Consider the following 27,312-nt stretch of genomic DNA (forward strand, 5'->3'; position numbering starts at 1 on the left):
GCGGTGGTGGTGGTGGTTTAGGCACCAGCAAGTCAGTCCCAACCCATAGCGACCGTGGGCATCACAGAAGGCGACCGCCCTGGTCCTGCGCTATCCTCACCACGGTGCCCATTTCTGCAGCCGCGGTGCCCCCCAGCTCCTGAGGGCCTTCCTCTTTTGGGCTGCCCCTCTCTCCTACTTAACACGACGCCCGTCTCCAGGGGCCGGTCAGTCTCTCCCGACAACGTGACGGAAGCATGTGAGACGAGGCTCGCCATGCTTGCCTCTGAGGACCACTCTGGCCACGTTTCTTCTGAGACGCTGCGGTTTGTCCTTGCGTTGATCCGTGGGGCCGTGAATGGTCTTCACCAGCACCACAATTCAAAGGCATCGATTCGTTCTTTTTTTTTCTTTTTCTTTTTTTTTTGTTGGCACCAGTGTTTATTTCAGGGGAAAGGCTCCAGGGCCTGTGTCTGTCCTGGGGTGGGGGTGGGGGGGTGGCGCCTTGGGTCTCCAGCTTCTCACTTGGCCTTCGGGTTACGGAACTTGTGTCCAGCAAAGACAGCCTTGTCCCCAAGAGCCTCCTCGATCCTCATGAGCTGGTTGTACTTGGCCAGGCGCTCTGAGCGGCAAGGGGCACCAGTCTTGATCTGTCCAGTGCAAAGTCCCACCACCAGGTCAGCGATGAATGTGTCCTCAGTCTCCCCAGAGCGGTGGCTCACCATCACCCCCTAGCCATTAGACTGAGCTAGTTTGCAAGCCTGAATGGACTCCGTCACAGAGCCAATTTGGTTGACCTTCAGCAGCAGGCAGTTACAGACAGGCCTTCTTCTCAACAGCCTGGGCAATCCTCTTGGGGTTGGTGACTGTGAGGTCATCTCCCACAATCTGGATGTCGACTCCCTTGAGGAAGGAGGTCCAGGTGGCCCAGTCATCCTAATCAAAGGGGTCTTCGATGGAGACAACAGGATAGTTCTTGATGAAGCTCTTGTACAGCTCCCCCAGCTTCTCCCCAGTAATGTGCCTTGAGGGGTCATCGGGCGACTTAAAGTCCAGGTCGTATTTCCCACTGCGATAGAACTCCGACGCTGCCACATCCATGCCAATCACGACCTTGTCTGGGTAGCCAGCTGCCTGGATGGCCGTCTTCAGCAGCTCCAGGGCCTCGTTCTCCAGGATGTTGGGTGCAAAGCCGCCTTCGTCACCCACATTGGTGGCATCCTTCCCATACTTGGACTTGATGACCCCCTTGAGGTGATGGTAGACCTCCGCACCAATGCGCATGGCTTCCTTGAAGGAGCTGGCTCCCACGGGCAGGATCATGAACTCCTGCATGGCCAGCTTGTTTCCCGCGTGGGAGCCCCCATTGATGACATTGAAAGCAGGCACTGGGAGAACGAGATCTGGGTTCCCAGCCAGGTCTGCGATGTGGCGGTAGAGCGGAACCCCCTTCTCGGCTGCTCCCGCTTTGCACACGGCCAGCGACACGCCCAGGATGGCATTGGCCCCAAACTTGGACTTATTCTCAGTTCCATCCAGCTCAATCATAAATTTGTCCACTTTTTCTTGATCGACAACACTTAGTTTCTTTTCCAGCAGAGCAGGACCTAATGTCTTGTTGATGTGTTCTATGGCTTTCAGGACTCCTTTCCCCAGGTAGCGTGATTTGTCTCCATCTCTCAGTTCCAGCGCTTCGTAGATCCCCGTGGAAGCTCCGCTGGGCACAGCTGCTCGGAAGCGGCCCTTGGCTGTGTACAGGTCCACCTCAACAGTGGGGTTGCCCCTGGAGTCCAAGATTTCCCGGGCAAAGATTTTCTGCATGGCCATGACTCTTAGGAGTTGCAGGGAAGGGGCTGCAGATTGGGGAGGGGGGTCTCACCCTCCTCAGGAGTATACTTCCATCTTGAAAGGTTAAAGAGGAACGAGTGACCTCGTTCTCCTTTCTTATCTCGTCGAGGTCTAGCTGTCGTGACCATAGGAGGTCATAGACAATGTCAGGGTCTGGGTCAGAGCACCTCCAGCCCTCAAAGTAGCAGCCTTGGTTTGGGGGATCACAGAGACATGTGGAAACACACACTGTTTGGGATGAATCCATACAGGGATGGAAGCCAGGGAGCGAGATTTCTTGATGGAGCCTTGTACTAGTCTTCTCGTCTCTGCTCTGCTCTTCCGTGTACCTATCATGGCCAGGAACTGTTCTATGCTTACACATTTAAGATTTTCACACAACTGTTCTCTCAGCCTCCTTCTCCGCCCCTGTGTGACAGCCAGGTGCTCACCTGAGACGATGTCTTTTATCCCCTGCTCTTCTAGCCCTGGAACACTGCCCGGCACCTAGTAGGTGCTCAATAAAGTTGTTGATGCCTACAAATCCCTTTTTACTTCATCATGTGAAGACTGCAGTTGGAAAGCTTGTCTGGGTTGAGGATTAAGAGTGTAGGGGTGGAGTCCAGCCAGGACATAGCCAATGAGGCCTCTGTGTGGAAAACCCTCTGCAAATTCAGGCTCCCTCCGCGCGTCATGAGGTTATCTGCCGGCTTCAGTTGTGCAGACTTTTGAGAGTTTGAAACACCGGCGACATAGCTGCCAGGGTCAGAGCGACATCCAGGCCACCACGGTGGGATAAAGTGCCTGATAGGTAGTGCCCCCAACACACACTAGTACATTGACCAACTCAACCCAAATCCGTAGCTTTGGAGTCGGGACTGACTCAGAGTAATGCTACTGGACAGAGCTGAATGACTCCATAGGGCAGGGGTCCTCAAACTACAGCCCGTGGGCTGCTGAGGATATTTATCTGGCCTGCCGAGCGGGTGCTTTTGCCCCGTTTTGTTTTTTTACTTCAAAATAAGATATGTGCTGTGTGCATAGGAATTTGGTCATAATTTTTTTTTAAACTGTAGTCCAGCCCTCCAATGGTCTGAGGGACAGTGAATTGGCCCCTGTTTAAAAAGTTTGAGGACCCCTGGCCTAGGGTTTCCAAGGCTGTCCACCTTGACAGAAGGAGGCTGTAATACCAGTGACTGGTGGCTTCAAACCCTGTTAGCGGTCGGACACATAAGCTACCAGGCCAGCTGATATGGATACCAGGCACAGAATTCTGCCCTCAAGTCTGGGCACTCCGATACTGAAGACAGCAAACGGGCCTTCAGGCTAAGAATCTTCTAAAAGGTAGGATGTGAAAGGTTTAAAGACAGACAGACACGCGCGCACGCGTGCACACACACACACAACATCTCCATGCCCTAGGCAGACACACACACACTCATCATGTTGAGAGACAGAACAACACAGTTACCACACACACACATACACACATACACACCCACACACAGGCATGCCTGGGCACCCCTGGAGCACAGTTGGACAACCAGACACACAGCCAGGGACACCCGGGCACACAGATGGCTGCAAACCAGACACGTGAGTCTCCTTGTCTCCCAGGGAGGTTGGGAGAGGAGCCAGATGAGAAACTGAAATAAGGGGGGGGGGTTGTGTCCTTCCTGCCTCTTGCTCTCCTCCCGATTCTGTGTGTGTGTGTGTGTGTGTGAGTGAGAGAAAATACCCCCTGATTCTGTGTGTGTGAGGGGCACACACACACACACACACACACACACACACACACACAGAAGATTGAGGGGCACAGACAGAGGTAGAGAGAGCCAGAAAGACAAACACAGGGAGGATCCCCCCTTATTCTCATTCTGTGTGTGAGACACAGACACAGAGTGGAGAATCCCCCCTGAATCTGTGTATGAGAGGCAGAGAGGATCCCCACTGATTGTGTGTGTGTGTGAGAGAGAGAGAGAGAGAGAGAGAGGAATCCCCCTCTGAGTATGTGTATGTTGAGATGGGTGGGTGAGACTGATAAGAGGGGCACAGTGGGGGACAGATTGGGAAGGAGGGCAGGAGGGCAGAGAAAGACCGAGAAGGGTGGGGGCAGAGACCAGAAAGGCAGTGGAGGCAAGAAGAGAGGGGGAATGGGGGCCAGGGCAGAGCGAGAGAGGCAGGGAGAGACAGGAGCAGTGAAGGGCAGAGACAGACAGACAGGTTGATGGTCAGGCAGGGACAGTGACCCAGAGACAGACAGATGAACAGACAGGGACAGTGCGGGACAGAGATAGATAGACATGTTGCCAGGTAGGGACAAGGACACTGAGAGAAGGAGACACAGACCACAGACAGGGAGAGCGAGGGCCAGTGACAGAGACAGACAGGCAGGAATAGCCCTGGGCAGCAGGGCAGTGATAAAGAAAGGCAGGCAGGGGCAGTGACACAGAGAGAGACAGACAGACAGACACAGTGAGGGGCAGGAACAGGGAACCAGGACAGGGGACGTGGGTAGAGGCCAAGAGAGGGCAGCGGGCGACAGGGACCTGTGGCAGCCGAGCGGGGCGAGGGGGCGCGGCGGGCGGCGGAGGAGGCCGGGATGGGCGGGGAGCACCCGCGCGGACACAAAGCCGACCCCCACAGCCTTGGGGCCTGGGGGCGGGGCCGGGGCGGGGCTTGCTCGGGCCCCGCCCCCCGCCCCGCCCGCGCCGCCGGCGGACAGCGGGTTAAGCATCTCTGATGTGGAACTTCCGGATGTGACCGCAGAGCCAGCCGAGCCGAGCAGGGGAGCAGGCGATCCGGGCCGCCAGCACCCGGCCCCCTGACGCCGGACCTCCAGCCGGACTGGGGCGCCCCCCCACCCCGCCCTGGGCCCCTGCCGGGCCGCCCCCAGTCCCTCGCTGGCCTCCAGCGCTCGCCTGTCTATCTGTCTGTCTGTCTGTCCCCGGTCGCCTAGATCCTCTGGGACCGGGGGAGGGGCGGGGAGGGGGGGGCCCCAGGTGGGGGTGGGGCCTCGGGCGACCCCACGCGCCTCCGGCCGAGACCCCCCGCGGAGGAGCACACTCGCGGGTCCATGCTCACCGCCCCCTCCCTGCCCGGTGCTGGCCGCTGACGGCAGGGTGGGGGGCCCGCGCCCCCATCTGCCCAGCCCCTGGCGGCCGGCCCGGCGGCGCGAGGACCTAGGAGCTGCGACGGCCACGGCCCATGGCCGGGAGGGTAGGTCCGAGGGCGGCAGCTGTGTCCAGCCTGCCCGCGCGGCCGTCCCCCGCCCCTGTCCCTCCCGGGGCCCACTCAGCACTCAGAACCCCTATCTTCTCTGCCTGTCGCCCTCGATACCTCTCAGCCCCCAACTCCCTGACCCTAGGCCTCCCCTCTCTCTCCCCTCCACCCTTTGCCCTGTTTCTGCCCCGGGGTCTCAGCCTCTCTGCCCTCTGTCCCCCCTCCCCTGCTCTTGACCCCCCCCCGCTGCTCCATAACCCCCACCCCGCCTTAACCCCTTGTCCTTTCTGTCTCTCTCTGTCCCTCTGCGCTCCCCGCCCCGCCCCCCGCCCCATCTCAGGCCTTTTATCGCTCACCCCAGCCCCCTCCCCTCTCTGCCCTCTCCATCCTCCCTGGTCTACTTTTGTTCTGAGCCCACCTCTGGGCCGGGGATGGAGACAGCTGGACCGGCTGGGTCTTGGGGGTGAGTCGGAGGAGGTATAAAGAGACAGAAAGGGGGTCGAGGGCCCATCTGGGGCGGGCACAGCCCCCCAGTTGTGAGGCTACCCCCCCCCGCAGTGGGGTGTGCGCAGTGAACCGCCGGGGAGCAGGTCTGGGCAGGGAGGCGGCTTCAACTTCAGGGCTCAGGAGAAGTTGGGAGAAGAGGAATGGAGGGAAGAGAAGACAGACAGACATGACAAGCTAGTAGCCTGCTGGCGCGCCCCCCCCCCCCCTAATGGTCCTGGCACTCTGGTCCCCTCCCTCCCAGACCCCTGTGCCTCTGAGTGGCTGTCCCTCCCTTAGTACTCAAAGAAAGCGTCTTGTCCTGGGTGGTGTGACTGTCCTCCCAGCCCAGCGCCCCTCATTCCCCCCCCATCCCACACACACACACACACACACACACACACACACACACACACGTCAGATGCTCTCTCTCAACCAGTTTCTCTTTGGGCCTGACCTTTTACCTGAGTTTGGTTCTGCGATGCATCTGTGCAGTTACATGGGCTAATTCTATTCTTCGTGTTTATTGATTTGTGCTGGGCTCTGTGTTACACGCCTTGTTCACTCACTCATTTTTGTTGCTTCATTTTCGTACTTGGGTTATATGTCCCATTCCTTCCCTCAGGGCTCATTCACTGGTGTGCTCAGTGTCTCATTCATTCATTCATTCATGTGCTCCATGTCTTGTTGAGTCATTCATTCTTGAGTTGAAAGTCTCCTTCACTCGTTCACTCACTCACGCACAAGATGTCTTTCATGCATTCATGCACTCAATGTCCCATTCATTCATTCAAAAGGTCTTATTCATTCATGTATTAAAGTCTCATTCATTCATGTGCCAAATGTCTTCGTCATTCTTGCTGTGTTAAAAGTCTCATTCACTCATTCTTGTGGAAAGTCTCACTCATTTATATACTAAGTGTCCCAAATCACTGATTCATTCCTGCAGTAGATTCTCAGTCATTTGTTTACGTAACCCATCCTTCTAGCCACTCTTGTGCTAAGTGTCTCAGTCATTCATTCACACGTGTGCTGAATGTCTCATTCCTTCACTTGTGTACTGAATGTCACATTCGTTCAGTATTCCTGAGCCTGCGTGTATATGTGTGTGCGTGTGTGTGTGATGTGTGTCAGGGTGTCTCAGGTGGTTTGTGGGGACAGCTAGCACTCAAGTCTGTATATGGCACGGGAGGGGGGTCAAGGGGTGTGGCCTGCAGCGTATGCATGTGTAGGTGGGGTGTTTGGGAGTGACTCACTCATGGGAATGTGCATGTAGGTTGGGGTCTATGGACTGTGGCTCTGTGTCTGTGGTGCACACACGTGTGTGGGGTGCAACCGAAGCAGTTAGGGCACTCAGGGGTGCATGTTTGATGCAATGAAGTTGCAAGAAGAGTGTGCAAACAAACCTCTGTGTGTGCACAGAGCAGTGCCCTGGGGCGAGAATCTTTTTGTGTCTCGCTGTCTCCCCCTCTTCAATGTCTCTGTCTCTCTTTGTCTCCTCCCTCCCATGTCTCTGCCTCTTTCCTCTGTTTTCCCCTCTGTCTCCTTACACCTTCCCCTCTATCTCCCCCATCCCTGTCTCTGGGTGCCTGTCTTCCCACATCTCCCACCCCTCCTCCATGCCTCTCTAGGAATCTCTCCTCTCCCCCTCCTCCCTCTGGGAGGAGTTGCAAGATGCCCACCACCAGACAGCACCCTGGTTCCCGGCCCCCTCTCAGATCTGAGACCTCTGCTGTCTCTCTCCTCCGGGTCCTCCTCAGCTGGCCACACAGCTGAGACCCCTGATGAGACATTTGTCACAGCCCCAGGGGACCAGGGAAGATCTGAGGTGGTGGTGGTAAGGAGGTGGGGGCTCAGACACTTCATAGGCAGGGAAGAAGGCTTCCGGGGGCAGGTGGTAAGGAGGTATCTCAGTAGCTGCTAACTCTTGGGTTCTCTCCCTCTGCCCACCTCCCCCCACCCACCCGGTGCCAGTACAATGAGCTGCCCCACTACCCCAGCATCGTGGACGGCCCTGCAGCCTTGGCTGGCTTCACAGAGGCCACAAGAGCCCCGGGGCCCTACAGTGCCCACCGTCCTCCTCAGCCCCCAGCCCCACGCTTGGACAGTGACGGGCTGAAGAAGGAGAAAGATGAAATTTATGGGTAAGTGGGGACAAGGGTCCCAGGGGGGGCTCGGGGGAGGTGCCTCTGGCTTTTCCCCGTGTCTCTCTGTGTGCCTGCCTTTATCATCCCCTTCTCCCTCACCTTGTCTCTGCCCATCCGTGTCTCTGTCTCTCTCTGCTTTTGTCTCTGCCTCTCGATGTCCGTCTCCGTGCCTCTACCTCCACAGCACTACTTTGCTACGTCTCCATCTCTCCCTGCCTCACTTTAGCTCCATCTTTCCATGTCTCTCTACCTCTTCTTGTCCCTTCTCCAAGTCCTCTGCCACATGCGGCCCCTTCCCCTACAAACTCTCTCTTTCCTGACCTCCACAGACACCCCCTCTTCCCACTCCTGGCCCTGGTCTTTGAGAAGTGTGAATTGGCCACGTGCTCACCCCGAGATGGAGCCGGGGTTGGGCTGGGCACACTGCCTGGCGGGGACGTCTGCTCATCGGACTCTTTCAACGAGGACATCGCTGCCTTTGCCAAGCAGGTGGGCCACCCCTTCACCCCCCTCCCTCCCTTCCCCCTTCCTCCCCTCAGGAGAGCCAGGTAGGAGGGGCGGGAGCCTGGACTCGCCCTCCTGGCCTCTTTCTCCCCCTCCCAGGTCCGCTCCGAGAGGCCTCTCTTCTCCTCCAACCCTGAGCTGGACAATCTGGTGAGAGCCGGGCCCTCCCCAGGGCCCCTCCTCCACGGGTCCCTTGTCCCACCCTCCATAGCCCCCCGGCCTGGGTGAAGGAGGAGGCCACCTGGTCTCCCTTCTGCAGCGTCTCAGTAGCCCTCCAGCCTGCCCTGACTCCTGGTGACCTCTTGTGTGTCAGAGTGGACCTGGGCTCCACTGGGCTCTCAGGGCTATAAGCTCTGGAAAAGAGATCCCACCAGGCCTTTCTTGTGAGACGCTGAGTGAAGGCCGAACCACCCACGTCCTGGGTAGGGCCTGAGTGGGTGAACTGTGTACCCTACCCAGGGGGTCACTGAAGGACTCCTGGCCCAACTCTCGGCGGTGATTATACCCACCCACTTGCAAGGCCTCGGGCCTAGAGCGTGAGAATGTGAATCCCGGGGCGGTCTGAGTTGGCTTCCCAGTCCTGCCACTTCCTACCTCTGTGAATCAGGACCTGTCGCCCCACCTCTTTCCTCACCCGCAAAATCTTGTTGTTGTTAGCTGCCGCTGAGTCAGCTCTAACCCATAGCGACCAGGCGAGCGATAGAGAGAAACGCCGCCCGGCCCGGCACCGTCTCCCCAGTTGTTCTTGTTTGAGTCCGTCCATGCAGCCACGGTGCCAATCCACCTCGTCCAAGGGCCTGGCTCTTTTTTGCTGCCCCTCCACTTTCCCACGCATGACGTCCTTCATCAGGGACTGGTCTCCCTGGTAACATGCCCAGCGTCCTAGAGACGAAGTCTTGCCGCCCTCGATGCCAAGGAGCGTTCTGAGCGTGCTTCTTCCCAGACAGACCCGCTTGTTCTATTGGCAGTCCGAGACCCTGCCGGTATTCTTTGCCAGCACCGAAATTCAAATGCACCGATTCTCCTCCGTGGGTCTCCTGTATTCAAGGTCCAACTCCACGTGCCTACGGGCAACTGAAAACGCCAAGGGCTGCCGTCAGACACACCTTAGTCTTCAAAGTGACCTTCTCAGTCTTCAACCTCTGAAAGAGGTCATGCGCCGGCGGCTTTGCCCAAGTGCAATGCATGGTTGGATTTCTTGATCACTACTTCCACGGAGTGGGGTGCCTGAGCAAGGCAGGATCCTTGACCACGTGAATCGTGGATGTGGTTTCTCGGTCCAGGTCTGAGGGTTGTGGTTTCCACTCCCTTGCAAATCACACTGAAGGTTGCCGTCCGCGGTGACGGTATGGGGTGTTGTATCTGTCATTTCCTGCTGGAGGATGACCCAGAGGAGTTACGGAGCCGGTGCAAGGCCAGCATTCAGTACACTGCCGGGCACAGATCAGAACTCCATGAGCCCGAGCTGTTACATCGTCCACGGGCTCAAACGTGGCGGACACTGTGGAGATGAGGCAGGGCTTGGCCGTGTCTCCTTCTGTTGCCCAAGGGGACTTCAAAACCAACGCAAGAAAGCAGGGTGGGGGAATGGAATGAAGAGTCCATGGATTTTTAGCCGCCCCCCCCCATGAATGGTTTTGAAGTTCCTTCGTAGATAAAGTCACTGGGAGATGAAAACAACTCCAAAAAATTAAAAAAAAAATTTTTAACGTAACAACTCCACGGCAACTAACAACAACAACAACGTTCTATCTGTCAGAACAGAACCCGTAAGAAAACAAGCAGCCAAGCTGTCGAGGTGTGGGGGTGTCGAGAAGTCAACGGGAAGCAGAGGCAACCTGAGCATCAACATGTCAGGAAACCTCTGCTTACCCCCCAGAGAACGAGAGACCGGTGGGGAGGGGAGGGGAGGGGAAGGGAAGAAGAAATACCTGGTTTCTCCCCTTGCTGGGCTCCCAAACTCCCACCAAGACTTCCTATTGGCCAAGCCTACTGGCAAAGGACTCTGGGAAGCGTCGTTTGCAAGGGGAGGGCAGGGAGGCCCCAAAGGGCAAACAGTGGGGCGTAGAGGGAGCTGCCTCCGTGGCTCACTCTTGTGATGACTCTTTTTCTGGCCTCTTTGCTTTTTCTCTGCCTCTCGATCTCATCCTCTCTCTTTTTCTTAATTCTGGTCTCTATCGCTCGTTCTCCCTTCCCCTCTCCGCCCCTGTGGCGTTGTCTCCTAACTCTCTCTTCCCCTTTGCTCTGTCTCTGTCCCTTGTGCTTTGTCTACCTCTTTGGTCCTTCTGCCTCGGTCTTTCTGTTTTCCTGTCTGGCTGCTGGTGTTCGCTCTCTCTTTCTCCGCACCTCCGCCTCGATTTTGTTGCCCTTTCCAGATGATCCAGGCCATTCAGGTACTCCGGTTCCATCTGCTGGAGTTGGAGAAGGTGAGCGCTTCACTCTTCTCCTCACACACTCACCTTGTCTCCCGGTCCCCTGCCTCTCTCTCTCTCTCTCTCTCATACTCTCCACCCCTCCTCCGGGCTCTCTCCCCACTGGAGTTGGAGCAGAATACCACCCTCGTCCGTGTACACCCCAGCCCTGGCCCCCGGGTGGCCCCCCAAGTACCCCGGTGCCCCCCCAGGTCCATGACCTGTGCGACAACTTCTGTCACCGCTACATCACCTGCCTCAAGGGAAAGATGCCCATCGACCTGGTCATCGAGGATCGGGATGGTGGCTGCAGGGAGGACCTTGAGGACTGCTTGTCTTCCTGCCCCAGCCTCCAAGACCAGGTGGGCCACAAGATGCTCTCCTTCCATCAGAGCCGTGATCAGACATCGCTGGGTATAGCACTAAGTTGCACACATGCACCAAAGCACACGGCCTCAGACACGGGCATGATTAGACGGCCTGCCCACAGGGCACACAAATGCACACATCATTCACACCTCAACTCTGCGACAGTGACACAGGGAAGGGTCTAGAGTGCCATGTGCTGGTGCACACTCACACTCACACACACACACAGGTACACTAATAGATGGGACGGACAGTAGAAGTGTGGGTGAGGGAGACAGGGGACAGTGTAAGATATGAACATAATAATAACTTATAATTTATCGAGGGGTCACGAGGGTGGGAGGGTAGGGGAGGGAGGGGAGATAAAAGAGGAGCTGATACCAAGAGCTCAAGCAGAAAGAATATGTTTTGGAAATGATGATGGCAACCTATGTACCAATGTGCTGGACACAATGGATGTTGGAAAAGAAAGGGCAGTTTGTCGAGAGCTGAGACCTCCCCACAGTCAACCTATGGCAGTCACAGGGACAAATAAGTTAGCCTCACCCACACCCTGTTTTGCTGGTGTCTCCTAATGATAGACTCAAACCTTAGAGCCAGATGACAAGGAAGTTCTAATTATCACCATGTGGGTGAGTCATAGGTCTCCCAGGGATGCAGTTGCCTAGCATTCAATCACTAACCTAAAAGTGGGTGGTTCAAACCCACCCGGCGGCACTGTGGAAGAAAGGCCTGGCCGTCAGCTTCCATAAAGATAGCAGCCAGGAAATCCCCACAGAGCAGTTCCACTCTGTAACACGTGGGGCCGCCATGAAAGGGAATCTACGCGATGGTCACAGGTTGTCTGTTTCGCCATTATGGCCAGGCCAGCCTGGGACACGGAGCAGGGGCACAGAGTGAACCCCACGTGCTGTTGGGTTCCCAAAGAGTGTGGTAGAGTTTAGAGAAACCACCACCCCGTCCCTGAACCAAGATTCTCTTCCCTGCACTTTGGAGATTCCACAGCTTCTGCACATGGAGTGATTTTTTTCCCCCCTTCTCCTTTAAGTTTAGTGTAAATTCATTTGGAACCAAACCTGACCTGAACTAATGTGAGGCTATTAATAGCTTTTATTTATTCCACTTAGTTAAATATCCATCCATTTGGCGGCAGAAATGTTAAATGGGTCTGATGACGAGAGGTCATAGCCCCAGACCCTGCTCGAGGCATTAGGAAATGCACAGTAGACGCGCTGATGAACTGTCTGCAAATTCCAAAGATGCCGAAACACATCCAGCCCCTAGGCTTGCAGATAAGGTGATCTGGGCTGTCTTGCGTGATGCCATGTGTCTTCCGGGGGCCCTGGTGCTGCCGTGGGTTACGTGTTGGGTTGCTAACCACACAGTCAGTGGTTCGATCCCACCAGCCACTCTGCAGGACAAACATCAGGCTTTCTTCTGCTCCCGTAGAGATTTACAGCCTCAGAAATCCACAGGGGCCAGTTCTACTCTGCCCACAGGGTTGCTATGAGTCAGAGTGGACTCAATGGCAGTGAATTTTATGTTTCTGTTTCTTTATGCCACTTGGAGTCCCTGGGTAACACCCTCAGTTAAGTGTTTGGCAATAACTAAGGGTTGGTGGTTTGAATCCCCTCAGCAGTGCCTCAGAAGAAAGGCCTGGTGGTTTAATTCCCAAAGATGAACTGTAGGGAACCGTAGAGCCAGTCTGCTCTGAAACCATGAGCTGAAATCAACCCCGTTTGGTTTTCCATAAATTAACTCATTTAATCCTCACCGAGAGCATTGCCACCCTCCATTTTCCAGTTCAGGAAACAGAGACGCACAGAGGTCAAGTCACGTAGCCAAGGTCACCATCCAGGAAGGAGGACAGCCTTCACACCCAGGCGTCATCCCAGTTTCAGAGCTCGTGGTCATAACCACGCGTGATAAATTGTGCTCCGAGTCTCGGCACCAACTTCCAACTCCTGTTTTCCAGAACAATACATGGATCCGAGACCACGAGGACAGTGGATCTGTACATCTGGGGACCCCGGGTCCATCCAGTGGAGGCCTGGCCTCCCAGAGTGGAGACAACTCCAGCGACCAAGGTGAGAAGCCTGAGAGTCGGAGGACAAATGTAGGAGTCAATCAGGACTGAAGTGAGCTTGGAAGTAGGGCTTCTGGAGGGGGTAAGGAATGCTGGGGTGTGAAGGGGTGTCACGGTGGAGAGTTCTGGGCTTCTAGGGTCCACACTGCCCCCTCACTGTCCACACACACACACACACAGCATGCCTGTCCCCTCTCAGGAGATGGGCTGGACACAAGCGTGGCCTCCCCCAGCTCTGGTGGAGAAGATGAGGACCTGGATCAGGAACGGCGGAGGAACAAGAAGAGGGGGATCTTCCCCAAGGTGGCCACCAACATCATGAGAGCCTGGTTGTTCCAGCATCTCTCGGTGAGAGCCCCGTAGCCCTCGGAGGGTTGGCTGGGCACAGGGAGATGGTGACGGGTGGCCACACGGAAGCTGAGCCCCGTGAGGAATCAGAGGTGGGGAGGCGATTGAGGGAGACTCTTCAAGCAGTGAGCACTGAGGAGAACAGATCCCGGAGTGCTTGCCGTGTGTCAGGGCCTGCTTGCAGCATCTATAGCATTTTTGTTACTTTATTTTAATTTTCGGTGGAGATGTAAGTGGCACAAGCTAACACACCAGCCCACACTTGTCTACACGTGCAATTCGCTGACACCAGGGTGGCGTTCAAGTCGTGGCTCCCTTCCTCCGTGTCCTTTTCCAAATCATGTCACCATGACCCACACAGACTCACCGCCCCCAGGCTCCTCATCTAGTCTTTCAAGTTGCCAAAGCCAAGTTGACCTCACAAAGACGGCGAAAGCAGATGTACTTTCCTAATTGAAACAAGCTATTGAGGAGTTTTGACACCAAGAAGACTTCATGGGGATGGTTTTGGGTTTAAGATTGAAAGATGAGCTCAGGGCCATAGTTTCTTTTCGCCTCCATGAATCCAGGAAGTCTGGATTCCATGCGGACGTGGAAGTCTGTCCTGTATGCTCCTCCCTTTTGATCAGGATGCATGTATAGAACCGTTGATAAAAATATTCAGTCATGGTGACTGGGCACCATCCATCGCTTCTGGTCTCACGGCAAAGGAAGCCCTTGTCCATGGAAGCAGCGAGGCAGTTCCTCGTCCAGTCCTGGACCTTTCCTTCCTCAGCTTCTCCAGGAAAAGAGAGACTAGTTACTGGATCTCCTAAGGCCATTCTCAGCTACTTAGGGTTATTTAGCTCACTCGTTTCTCTCGACAGTCTACCCACCCACCCATCTAACCACACTCTGTGAGGGATGGGTTGAGTGTCTCCTTTTTGCTTGTGGGGAGACTAAAGCACAGAGAGGTTGGGGGTGAGGGGTGCTCAAAGTCACACAGCCAGAAGTGGGTTAAACACCACGGTGTGGCCTTAGCCGCTGCCCCGCACTGTCTTGGAGAGGCTGACAAGTAGAGATGCGGACAGGACTCCGTCCGAGCAAGGCAAGAAAGAAGCGCAGAGATGCGTGGAGAGAGACAGGCACACAGAGACAGAGAGATCAAGGGGAGCAAGGCAGAGACACACACAGAGACAGAGCTGAGGGAGAAAGACAGAGAGACACAGGCGAGAGGCACTGAGAGAGTGAGAGAGACCGAGAGAACAAAGCCAAGCCATTGCCTTCCAGCCGATGCCGACTCACTGCAACTGAGGGACAGGGCAGCACTGCTCCTGTGGGTTCCTGAAGTCGCACGCCCGTCTCTCTCCCACGGAGTGGCTGGTGCTGAGCTTGCAGCTGTCAGCCCAGTGCATCCCAGGGCTATGCCACCAGAGTCTGAGAGCGACGGAGAGATAGAGGGAAAGAGACACAGAGAGATACAGAGACCCACAGACCCATCCACCGGGACAGAGGAAAGGGGGCTGTGAAAGACAGACAGAGAGGTAGGGAGAGAGGCCCAGAAATACAGGGACAGAGATAAGGAAAAGAGACAGGGATAGATGTAGGGAGAGGAGACAGAGAGATAATGGAGACAGAGAAGTGCAGGGAGAGAGACAGAGATAAAGGCACAAGAGACCCAAAGAGAGAGAAAGAGAGAGAGAGAGAGTGAGTCAGGGTCGGAAGGAGAGCAAATGAGATACAGACAGGGAGAAATTAAGTCAGAGAAATAAACAGGGATGGACTCAGACAGACTCACAAGGAGAGGGTCGGGGTTGGAGCCAGAGGAAGGGGGTGGGAAGCATCAGAGAGAGGAAGCAGAGACTCCCTAGGGACCCTGATGGGGGTAGCCAGGGCTTCTCTTCTCTCGCCGGTGGGTGGGCAGCCCCCTCCCCAGAAAGCTCCCCGCCCCGGTCCACCATTATCTTCTAATTGCTGGGGAGGCGGGGCGCCAAGGGCGTAATTGGCCGGCGCTGGAGAAGCTTCCTCTCCGCCGGGTCCCCGGAGAGACCCAGGTGCTCCGCCTCGTTGGCTTCCCGGCCCGGCGCACCTGGGGGACCCGGCGGCGGGCGAGCAGGCCGGGTGACTAATACCGGTCACCCTAGCACCCGTACCCCTCGGAGGAGCAAAAGAAACAGTTGGCGCAAGACACGGGACTCACCATCCTGCAGGTCAACAACTGGTGAGTGGCCGCGCGGGGCGCTGTCCGCGGTGCTGAAGGCGGCCCGGCTCCCTGGAGGACCCTGTCTTAAGTCCCCAGCTCGCTTTGTCTGTCTCTCGGTCCGCCTCTGCCCGGGCCCCACTTCCCCCTTACACACCCGCCCTCCGTATCCACGACCCCCACTCAGGTTCATTAATGCCCGGAGACGAATTGTACAGCCGATGATCGATCAATCCAATCGCACAGGTACAGGGAGAAGCTGGGGAGGCAGGCTGCCCAGGGAGGATTAGAGACAGGACTTGGGCATCTTGGGGCTCAGTCTGTACCCCTGAACCCCCTCCGCAGGTCAGGGTGCAGCCTTCAGTCCAGAAAACCAGTCCGTGGGGGGCTACACGGAGACTCAGTCACATGTGACCGGCAGGCCACCAGGTAAGGCCCCGCCCCTGACTTGCCAGGTCCTACCTCTAAACCAAGATTCCCACCCCAACCCCCTTTCCTGGGATGAAGTTCATGAATAATGCAGGATCCTCGTATGCATAAGGGGTAGGCAGAACCAGGTTCAAAGTCCCCTCTCTTCCTTCAAAGACCACTAGGGGCAGTGGGGGCTCAGTGGGAGAACTCTCCGCCTCCCACATGGGAGATTCAAGTTGGATCTCAGCCAGTGCCCCCATAAGGAGCCACCACTGTCTGTGAGCGAGGTCTGAGAGCTGCTGTGACCATGGGCAGGGGTCTGCAGAGCTTCCAGACCAAGACAGACTCACAGCAGCCAAACCACCACTGACCAGTGGGGACGGCACAGGGGCGGGCACTGTTTCATCGCATTGTGTCGAGGGGTCCCTCCCCTGGTAACTGAAAACAAAAGACAGCCCCTTTGAAAGGTGTCTCCTTGAAGGAAGAGATGAGAGGGTGGGGATGGTGGGAGGGACATAGGGGCCAAAGAGGGTGTCTGGGGAAGACCCACTACCCCTTTTGTGGATGGAAATACCTTTGTTTTCCAGGATCGATGGGAATGAGTTTGAACTTAGAAGGAGAGTGGCATTATCTATAGAGGTGGATTCAGGAAATGTGTGAGTGTCTAAGGTCTGGGGCAGGGTGGGGTGGGGGTGGGGAAGGGCGTGGGGGCTAGGCAACTCTCAAATCTGTAAGATCTCCACATGCCAGTAGTGGATCCATCTTGGGGAAGATTTGGGGATTCATCCATCTATCCATAATCCATTATCTATCCTCCATCCATCTATTTATCCACCTATCTATCTGTCAATCTACCCATCCAACTATCCATCCATTTATTCATCTACCAGTCTACCCATCCATCCATTATCTATCCACCCATCTATCCATCAATCTACCCATCCAACTATTCGTCCATTTACTCATCAATCAGTCTATCATCCATCCATTATCTACCCATCTATCCATCAATTTACCCATCCATATGTCCATCCATTTATTCATCTATCCATCAGTCTACCCACCCTTTCATCCATTACCTACCCACCCACCCATCCATCAGTCTACCCATCCATTCATTATCTATTCATCCATTCATTATCTGTACACTCACCTATCCATCAATCTACCCATCCATTTATCCATCCATCCCTTCATCCATCTATCAATTTATCTGTTTATTGACCCATCCATTCACACACTCACCCAGATATTTATCCATCTATCCGTCACCCACCTATGTACAAGCATACATCTACCCACCCATGCCCCTACCTCTACACTAATTCATCCACCCACTACATATCCATTTCTCCATCCATCTTCCCACCCATATGTCCATCAATAATCAGTGCATCATCCTCCTGTCTACCCACACAGCCTCCAACCATTCATCCATTCTCCAAGCATGAGCTCAACCCTCACTCCATCCCAGGATCAGACATGCATCAGGGAGGTCCTACTCTGAAGAAGCTTCTAGTCTTGTGTGGAAAGAGTTACTGGAAACTGGTGGGGCTACTGAAACAATAAGACATAGTTTACCCAGAGGAGGGGCCAACCATGGGCACCAAGAGAAGATATCTTAGAAGAAGTGGCCTCTGATAGGGGTACTGGTGGGTGAATAGGAGTCTGTCAGGCAGAACTGGGGGAGAAGGTATTGGGGTACATTCTTCTACTCTCCTAGGTCTTGAGACTTTTCTTTAGCCTAGACTTTGTGGCCCCACTTTTTAAGAGCATCCATGTGGTCTCCACCACAACATAAGAGAGAAAGACCGGTGCTATTTGCATACATACATCCACTCACCCATCCATTTATCTATCCATCCATCTCTTCATCCATCCATCCCTCCATCCCTCCATCCCATTTTGCAGATGATAAAAACAGAAGGAACAGCACTGAGTCAGGCTAGACTTTCTAAAGCACAGATCACACCTTGACACAGTATCATTTGGGGCTTTTTGAAAACCCGTGGCTCCCTAATACCTTTGTTTTACCATGTCTTCATTCATTCATTCACTCATTCATTCATTCATTCAACACATGGTCTCTGAGTCTTATCCCTGTGCTGGATGGAACCTAGGATCCGGCGTTGACCATGACAGCCTACATCTGCCCTCACAGAGCACACAGTCTAGTGGAGATGGCAGACTCACTCCTGGACAGTGATGACCCAAGAGTGGGCGGGATGGATTTGGGGCACCCCAGAGGGGAATGTCTAACTCAGCAGTCAGGGAGGGCTTCCGGCAGGAGGGGGCATCTGAGGCAGACTGGACTGGTGGGTTCAGGGAAGGCTTCCTGGAGGAGAGGGCGTTGTAACTGAGGCGAGGAGAGTGGAAGGATGGAGGCAGGGGCAGGGTATCCAATAGAGGGACCAGCATGTGCAAAGGTGCAGAGTACCTAGGAATCACGGGACTCTGAGACACACCCACCACACACAGATGAGTTGGGAGGTCTTGGGCTATCCCTGGACAGACTGGGTGAGAGAGAGGAGAGTGGATCCCTGGGCCAGCGCTTACTGGTGGTGGGAGGTGATCGGTGTCTGCCCTGGGAAGAAGCTTGGTGGGCACCTGGAACACTCATGTCCACAGTGACCGATCGCTGTGACCAGCCTGGTCTAGGTGCCAGCTGGCCGCTGGAGTGGGGAGTTACAAGGTAGTGGGGACTTCTCAGGTGACTTCCCCAACCCCCATTCTCCTTTCCTTTCTCTCCCTCCCCCTCTGTCTCTTTCTCTCGTCATCTCTCCTCTCTGTGTCTGTCTCTGGAGACAGCCATCTTTCTCTACACCACCATTCCTCACATTCTCGTGGTAAGGACCCCCAGGGGGCACCATGGTGAAGCACCCAGCTGCCTACCTAAAGTTTGGTGGTTCTAACCCAGCAGCTGCTCCACAGAAGACCTGGTCGCCAGGCCCCATAAAAATCACAGCCGGGAACCCCCTGTGGGGTCAGCCCAACTCTGTTCTGTAGAGCTGCTGCGGACCCGGATCCATATAGCAGCATGTAGCAGCAACGGCGTAAATAACCCAGCGCCGTCGAGTCGATTCTGACTCACAGTGCGTGACCCTCGTTGGCGTTTCGAGACTGGAGATCTTTTCAGGGAGCAGACAGTCTCTTCTTTCTCCCTCGCGACGGCTGGTGGGTTCGAACTGCCATTCTTGGAGGTTAGTAGAGCAGTGTGTCACCCACAGCGCCGCAGGACCCCCTACAATGAAGCACATGGAAACAGAACATTTGCCTGTTAGGGCTGTGACTCTGTCTCTCTCTGTCTCTACCTTGATCTCTGTGAGCCTGCTCTCCCTGTCTCTGTGCCTTTGTTTCTCTCCTTCTCTCTGTCCATCCCCTCCCTTCCGTCTGTCGTCTCTGTCTGTCTCTTCCTTAGTCTCTCTCTGTCTCTATGACTCTGGCTCTGTGCCGTCTCTTCTCTCTTCCTGTCTCACTCTCTTTCCCTTAGTGGCTCTCTCTCTGTTTCTATGATTCTCTCTTTGTCTCTGTCTCTCTCACTCTCTCTGTGGGTCCCATTCCCTCTCCGTCTTTCTCTCCCCTCCCCCCCCACATTGTGGCTCTCTCTAACCTTCTCTCTGCCCCTGTGGTTCTCTGAGAATCCCTGTCTCTTCTCTCAGTCACTCTCTGTCTCCATCTCTCTGACTTTGGAGCCAGTAGAGACTGCTCCCAGGGGGCTGCTGTGAGGTGGACCTCCTCCCCTTCTGACTCAGCCTCTCCTCCCCTCTCCACAGACCCCAGCCTCCAGACTGTGATCTGCACCCGGCCTCAGTTCCCACCTGGTCCTCTGGCTTCAGGACCCCCGCCTCTGAAAGCTCCTCCCCCACTCAACGCCTACCTCCCTGGGGCCCCTGCTGGGACACAGGGCCCCCCCAGTGTTCCCTCAAGGGCCTCTCAAGGACAAAGACATGGCCTCCAGGCTGTGAGCCTCACCTCTGTCCTCCCCTCTGCCGGCCTGGACCTGGGGCTTCAAAAGATGGCGACCAGAAGTCCCATCTCCAGGACAGAGAAGGGACTCGGGTGGGCTGGGCTGTCAAGGGAGGAGGGCCAGGATCCGACAATTTGGGGAGATTCCCTTCACCTTCCCACCCACTCCCCATTCTCTCTCCCCACCCCCTTCTCTAATGTCTTCAACATTTTTTTTTTTTAATGATAAAGTCTTAAAAACAAAAAGCCACCCATCAGAGCCCCTTGTCTCTCTCCGGACGTTACCTTCTCATCAACCAATCGGAAGCGGACAAATCATTTAATGAGAATGATCAGGGAGAGTTCTTTTCCCTGGCCCCACCCAGGAACTCCGTGTCTCAGTTAGCTACTGCTGCGTAACAAGTCTGATGCAAAACCACAATGGCACCTTTAGCTCGTGGTTCCTGAGTTTGGTACGTTATTCCCAATCAGGGAGTCAACCACGTCGGCTCCTTTGGAGGCTCTGAGAAGAAGGTTCTGGAGATTCCTGTTAACCTTGTGGTGCCCTTGGCTTGTGGATGCATCAACCTCCGTCAGCAGATACCCAGCTCCCCTTGGCATCTGTGTCTCTTCTCTTGTATAAGGACTCCGTTCAGGTGGGAGGAGGACCCGCCATACTCCATGGAGTTCTCATCTTCCATCTGGGAAGCCCAGGTTCCATTCCTGGCCAATGGCCCCTAATCCCTGGCCAACCTACCTCCTGCACAGCCAGCACCCATCTGTCCGGGGAGGCTGTGTGTTACCGGGATGCTGAAGAGGTCTTAGCAGAGCTTGCAGACAGAGGCAGAGTAGGAAGAAAGAAAGGTCCAGCTGCCTACTTTAAAAAGTCCCCTGGACTGTATGCGAATGGATAATATCGCCAAAGACCCAACTTCCAGGCAAGGTCATGCTCAAGGTCTTGGGTGAGGACTTGGACATAATCCTTTTTGGGGGGATAGGGGGTACAATTCAATGCTTAACGGTCTGGGGTGACAGAGGCAAAGGGAGTGTGCTCCCCACCTCCCAACGAGACTCAGTCTCTAAGGTAGTGGTTCTCAACTTTCTTAATGCCACAACCTTCTCATCAAGTTCCTCATGTTGCGGTGACACCGCCCCCCCCAACCATTAAAATATTTTCATTGATACTTCATCGCTGTTATTTTGCTACTGTGATGAATCAGGTGACCCAATGAAAGGGTCGTTTGACCCCCAAAGGGGTCTTGACCCACAGGTTGAGAACCGCTGTTCCGAGGTATTTGGCTCAGCCGCCATTTGCCCAGCCACGATTTCCATCCACTTCCAACCAACACCAGGGTCCAGATGAGCCTTCAAAACAATGGGACTAGAAGAACTAGGTGGTGCCCAGCTACCCACAGAGGCTACGGCCATACACCAGGCAGACACGGTCCCCCAACCCTCAACTGACCCCCCAGACGCTGCCGCGCTTTGAGACTCAACACAGCTCTCTGGAGCCCGCGCCATGGCACGTTGGATACTTGTGGGTGGAGAAGGACAGCTCGGTCCCTCTTCTTTGAGGGCCTTGGCTCTTCACTTTGTCCCCGGTGCTTTCTCCGGCTCAGAGGCCACTTCTTCGGAGAAGCGGAGAAGCAGGGGTCTCCACACCAAAGTACTGCCCCCACAGTCACTCTCACTCATCGCCCCACTTCTGGTCCCCCCAGCTCCTCCCTACCATGCAGACGACTCCCAGTCACTCCTCTGTCCTTCCTTGTTGCCTGGAAACCTCGCTGCTGCGAGTCCTGGTGGGCAGTGTGCCTACCCACAGTCCCCGGAGGTAGGTACAGTCACTAGTGCCATCCGTATTCCAGATGGGAACACCACGGTACAGGGAGGTGATATTCTCCAGGAGTCCCACAGCCGTTAAGTCTACAGCCGGATCGGAACCAGCAGCCCGGTTCCGGATGGAGCTCCTAAGTTCAGGGATTTCGACCCTAGAGGGTTTCCCATGCTGTAAATCTCCCACCACCCCACCCACCAACCCCACACAGCACATGACTTTTTTTCACTTAGATTTTATATTGTTTTCATTGTGAAGAATGTGCGCGGGAACATATACACGAATCCGATCGTTTCTACACCTACACTGTAAAGACGTGGATAGCATGCTTTGAGTCGCGTAACCGTTTCCACCTCCTTTTCTGACTTATTCCTCCCTCGTTGCTATAGATTCACCGATTTGACGGTTTTTAGCCTTTGAACCCATAGTGTCAAAAGAACAAACAAATCTGTCTTGGAAGAAACACAGCAAGAATGCTCTTTAGAGCGGTGGTTCTCAACCAGTGGGTCTCGACCCCTCTGGGGTGGAATGATCCTTTCACAGGGGTCGCCCGATTCATCACAGTAGCAAAATAACAGTGATGAAGTAGCAATGAAATTAATTTCATGGTTGGGGGTCACCACACATGAGAAACTGTATGAAAGGTTCACGGCATTAGGAAGGTTGAGAACCACTGCTTTAGAGGCAAGACTGGTGAGGCGTACTTTGGACATGTCAGGACAGACCAGTCCCTGGGGAAGGACATCGTGCTTGGTAAGGTAGAGGGGGAAGCAAAGGAGAAGACCCGGACTCAATATGATGGGCGGATACAGGCACCGATCCTAATAATACAGTTCAACTGTGAATGTAGAAGGGGCGTGGGGAGGGAAAAAAACTCTAGAGTTAGAGGATACAGAAAAAAATACAATTGTTACAAATAAAGAATACAGAGTTCCAAAAACCCCAAAAGCCACACCCCCAACAAACCAAACGCTGTAAGTGCTCAGAACTGACAACACAAAAAAGAAAAACTCTCTGCTGACCGGTATCTTGGCCGTCTGAAACAGTGCCAAACAGAGGGAGGGTGGGTTGGAGAGGGGGAACCGATGACAAGGCTCTACATGGGATCTCCTCCCTGGGGGATGGACAACTGAAAAGGAGGTGAAGGGAGATGCCAGACAGGGCAAGATATGACAAAATAATAATTTATAAATTATCAAGCATTCACGAGGGGGGAGCAGGTAGGGAGGGGAAAGAAATGAAGAGCTGATGCCAGGGGCTTAGGTGGAGAGCAAATGTTTTGAGAATGCTGAGGGCAATGAATGTACAGATGTGCTTTATACAATTGATGTATGTATGGATTGTGATAAGAGTTGTATGAGCCCCCAATAAAATGATTAAAAAATAAAAAAACCCTTTATGATATTTAGATAACATACTAAATAAACTCATTAAAAAGTTAAAAAAAAAACAATGCCAGAATTTAGAAAACAAACACACACTGAAAGCACACACACACACAAGCAGCCAACTCCAGGTAACTATTTTGGATTGTGAACAAAGATACATTTAATGTTCAAACACTCTGAAAAAGTTACCATTTGGAAACTAGAAAGAAAAAAAAAGGTGAACCCTAACAGTATCTGCATTAGTAGGTTCACACAAGAAAGCTGATGGTGTCCCGCTATCAAAAGAGATAGTGTCTGGGGTCTTAGAGGCTTGAAGATAAACAAGCAGCCATCTAGCTCAGAAGCAAGTAAGCCCACATGGAAGAAGCACACCAGCCTATGTGATCAGGAAGTGTTGATGTGGTCAGGTATCAGGTATCAAAGACCCAGAACAAAAAATCATATCAATGTGAATGAGGGGGGAGGGCAGAAGGGAGACCCGAAGCCCATCTGTAGACAACTAGACATCCCCTTACAGAAGGGTCACAAGGAAGGGACAAACCAATCCAAGGAAGGGACAAACATACAACTTTACTCCAGTTCTTTAATGCCCCCACCCCACTATCATGACCCCAATTCTACCTTAAAAATCTGGCTAGACCAGAGCATGTACACGGGTACAGATCAGAGCTGGAAACACAGGGAATCCAGGACAGATAAACCCCCTCAAGACCTATCATGAGAGTAGCGATACCAGGGGGGGGGGGGGGAAGGTGGGGGGAGAAAAGGGGAACCAATCACAACGATCAACTTCTATACCCCTCCCAGGGGGATGGACAACCGAAAAGTGGGTGAAGGGAGACAGTGGTTGGTGTAAGATATGAAAAAAAATTATAAATTATCAAGGGTTCATGAGGGAGGGGAAAGGACTTGATCCCAAGGGCTTAAGCAGAAAGCAAATGTTTTGAGAATGAGGATGGCAACAAATGTACAAATGTGCTTGACACAATGGATGGATGCATGGATTGTGATAAGAGCGGTAATACCCCCAAATAAAAAAATTTTTAAGGCCAATTTGGAGGATGTCATAGGGGGAGGGGAAAGGGAAAGGAGGAGGGTCTTGGAGAAGAGGGAGAAGGACCTCTCCCCCAGACCCCATCATTTTTTCTCAGCTGCTAGAAATACCTCTGACTGCATACTCTTTAATTAAACCAATTGGCCAGGCCACCAGGGAGGAAGCGAAGTGGGCAAGAGGTTAATTGTGTCTAAAAATACCATCCACCTACTTCCTGAAGTAAGTAACCCGGCTGGATGCCCGAATTCTGGGCAGCGAGGAGGGAGGAGGAGTCTTGTGAGGAGGGCTGGGAGGGTGCTGGGGTGGTGTGTGTGTGTAAAGGGTGTCTGTGGCTGATGTGAGAGTGGCCTGTGACTGAGTGTGGGCGTCACTGAAGGGTGGTTGTGTCCCTGACACTGTTAGAGACGTCTCAGGTGGGAAATACCTTGGTTCTGGGCTTCGCACGACAAAGAGTTCACGCCGAAGCCTGGGTCGTGATCCAGGTGGGTTTTTTTTATAAAGGATGCGAGAAGTTTCAGGTTTTACAGCCTCAAAAGAGCACGTGCTATTCCAGGGAAGCATGCCAACCCTCGAGCGTGCGCCACGCTGGGGCTCCCCACTGAACACGGGCAACCTCGTGGGGGGACTGTGCACCCACACGTGGGGGCCCAAGGCCAGAGAGACCATGGCAGGGTCCAAAAGGGAGAGGGCAGAAGGCTGGAAAAGGGTTCAAGGCCGCCTGTCTCAGCTACTATGGTATTTAAAGCCTCTGGCTGGGCGGCATGTTCGAAGGTACTGGTTGACCCCATTGACTGAGTTAAGCATAGCTGGACCTAGTTGGGGCTGCCCAGGTGTACTGCCCACGTGGCTTGCGGGGCTTGGAGCATGCCCAATTAAAGGGTTCTTATAGGTGCTTAATGCCTGCCTGATTTTTCTTCCCAACTGAGATAGCTAAGGTTTATTGTGTCAACGTGGCCAATAAGCACATGTGGGAGTAATTAAAGGGCAGAGTGCTAAGTGGCTCCGTGAGCCTCACCTTGCTGGTTCTGGGATTTCTTGCTCTCTGATGGTCAGACCAGGATGCAGCTGTCTTAGCCAGTTCCCTGCTTCAGCTGGCAAGGCTCACTTCCTGTGAGACCTCCCTGCCGAGAAGCCACAGGGACCTACCTTGATGTGGAACCCCCTACCAGCGCTGAGATGCTTACACCGCCACTGGATTCTACCCACTGGCCTGTGATCCTCCTGCAGTCAGCGTCATTGCGTGTGCTTTGTGAGTCTGAGGACTTTGTAGATCGGTGTCGGACCTATGGGCTAATGCTGGCATTTGAAACACCAGCTTTCAGCCGTCCAGCAACACGCGACTGACTGCAGCCCGACCAACCAACAGACAGGTGGGTAGAAGTACTCTGTAGACATGACCAAACTCCTTCCAACACTGGGCTTCTGGGTTTGAAGACTAGGACAGTGGGAGGGGAAAACGGAGACGCAGAATGGGAGATAGGATTTAGCCAAGAATGTGGACTTGAGAAAGATTTTATTGCAGCAGGGAAAGAACTCCTGGGAACAGGATGGGGAGCATCTTGAGCCCCCCAGTGGGTTCTGAGACCCAATGAGTTAGGTCAGGGAAATCACGCCCGTCGGTGGGGCAGTGGGATAATTGTAGGATTGGGGTCACGGAAATAGGCAAATAAGGGGAAGAGAGCTGCTGGTGCTTGAGCCGATAAAGGAGAAGGGAGGCTTCCTGGTGCTGCAGCTGCAGAGCCTGAGCCCTTCCCAGACCAGCTTCTTGGAATGTGGGGGAGAGGCCGCCCAGTCCAGCTCTGGCCTTGAGAGGTGGGGTGGGGGAGGTGTTGTGTGGATGCTCCCCGGAGAGATAAGCTTCTTGGAGTGCTGGAGGCAGGGACTGCAGAGTCCAGCACACCATGCGTCTTTCTGAGAGGCTGGGGCCAGGGGCTGCATGGTCCAGACTTGGCCCAGACAGTGGTTCTCAACCTTCCTAATGCCGTGACCCTTTAATACAGTCCCTCATGTGGCGGTGACCCCCCCCAACCATATGATTATTTTTGTTGCTACTTCATCACTGTCGTTTTGTTACTGTGATGAATCGGGCGACCCCTGTGAAAGGGTCGTCTGACCCCCAAGGGGGTCATGACCCACAGGTTGAGAACCCGGCTTAGGACCACAGCCCCGTAGGGTTAGCACTGTCAATCGATCGGCCTAATGTGGTTCACAAAAAACCCCGAGTAGCAGCCCAGTGTCCTGTACAGCGTCTTATCTATGATGCAACTAAAGCTCTCTGTTCTTTAGCAAAGAAACAGTAAGGAAATGAGCAAAAACACAGGACGGGGCCAATGAATTATTCAATGCGCTCTTTTTTACTTCCAGTCTCTCTAGCTCCCACCAAACCACCTTTTTCCTATGTGGGTCTGGGCAAGAAGATGGGGAACGACACTGATAGGATTCACCTGTGAGTCACTGTAAACAGGTTCCCTAATGACCTCCAGCCTATTTGAGAAACGGGTGGATCTCACTACCAGCAAGAGCCTCTGGATCCCGAGGTCCCTGCACAGTGAAGCCCCTGGATCCCGAAGGGCGGCGGCGGCAGCAGCAGAACCCAGAGTCACAGCATGAGACAGAGCAGTGGGCTTCCCAGTCCACGCAGTGAAGTAAAGCTGAGTGCTTCGGGGCAGGCAGCTGGCTTGTGGGGTGGGGTGTCACTAGGCACTTAATTTGGGGAGCTGGGCTTACTGACCTAGGGAGGTGGGGCTGAGCGCTTTCAGGTTGTGGCTTACTAGAGTAGGGTGCCTCTGGACACTTAATTCGGGGTGCTGGGTTCGCTGACTCAGGGTGCTTGAGCTGAATGCCTTCCCTTTGGACATTTTTCAGCATCCCTAAAAGAATTTTTTAAAAAATAAATCATTTTATTGGGGGCTCTTAGCACTCTTGTACCAATCCACACACCAGTCATATCAAGCACATTTGGACCTATGTTGCCATCCTTATTTTCTAGACATTTATTTTCTATTGATCGCTTGGTGTATCCTCTTTCTTCTTCCCACCCTCCCACCCTCATGGACCCCTGATAAACCCCTCCCTTCAGAAGGGTCACAAGGAAAGATTGAGACAGCCAGGGTGCAGCACACAAC

The 27,312-nt window shown here is 54.1% G+C and overlaps 1 protein-coding gene and 1 pseudogene across 4 annotated transcripts; one reads left to right on the forward strand and one right to left on the reverse strand.

Annotated features, from left to right (window-relative positions):
* Positions 1-412: 412 nt before the first annotated feature.
* Positions 413-1,865, reverse strand: LOC142431365 (beta-enolase pseudogene; annotated as a pseudogene).
* Positions 1,866-4,562: 2,697 nt separating this feature from the next.
* MEIS3 (Meis homeobox 3) lies at positions 4,563-20,182 on the forward strand. 4 transcript variants are annotated; one of them, XM_075536301.1, is made up of 13 exons: positions 4,563-5,025; positions 7,486-7,655; positions 7,988-8,147; positions 8,262-8,312; positions 10,538-10,588; positions 10,786-10,935; positions 12,918-13,029; positions 13,228-13,376; positions 15,500-15,576; positions 15,743-15,801; positions 15,901-15,984; positions 16,554-16,622; positions 19,740-20,182. In XM_075536301.1, exons 1-12 carry the CDS (start codon positions 5,014-5,016, stop codon positions 16,601-16,603), a joined length of 1,125 nt encoding a protein of 374 aa, XP_075392416.1. In that variant the 5' UTR covers positions 4,563-5,013; the 3' UTR covers positions 16,604-16,622; positions 19,740-20,182. The 4 variants fall into 4 exon arrangements, with proteins under 4 accessions (XP_075392416.1, XP_075392418.1, XP_075392417.1 ...); XM_075536303.1 differs by having other exon boundaries at positions 10,837-10,935; XM_075536302.1 differs by lacking the exon at positions 8,262-8,312.
* The last annotated feature ends 7,130 nt before the right edge of the window (positions 20,183-27,312 follow it).

This window comes from Tenrec ecaudatus, chromosome 18 (genome assembly GCF_050624435.1).
Source record: "Tenrec ecaudatus isolate mTenEca1 chromosome 18, mTenEca1.hap1, whole genome shotgun sequence".
Lineage (NCBI taxonomy): Eukaryota > Metazoa > Chordata > Mammalia > Afrosoricida > Tenrecidae > Tenrec > Tenrec ecaudatus.

Bases quoted from the DNA above. Each gene is read 5' to 3' on its own strand.
- MEIS3 (XM_075536301.1), top strand. The intron at 13,030-13,227 runs GTGAGAAGCCTG...GTCCCCTCTCAG, and splicing joins AGACAACTCCAGCGACCAAG to GAGATGGGCTGGACACAAGC. The intron at 15,985-16,553 runs GTAAGGCCCCGC...TTTGTTTTCCAG, and splicing joins TGTGACCGGCAGGCCACCAG to GATCGATGGGAATGAGTTTG.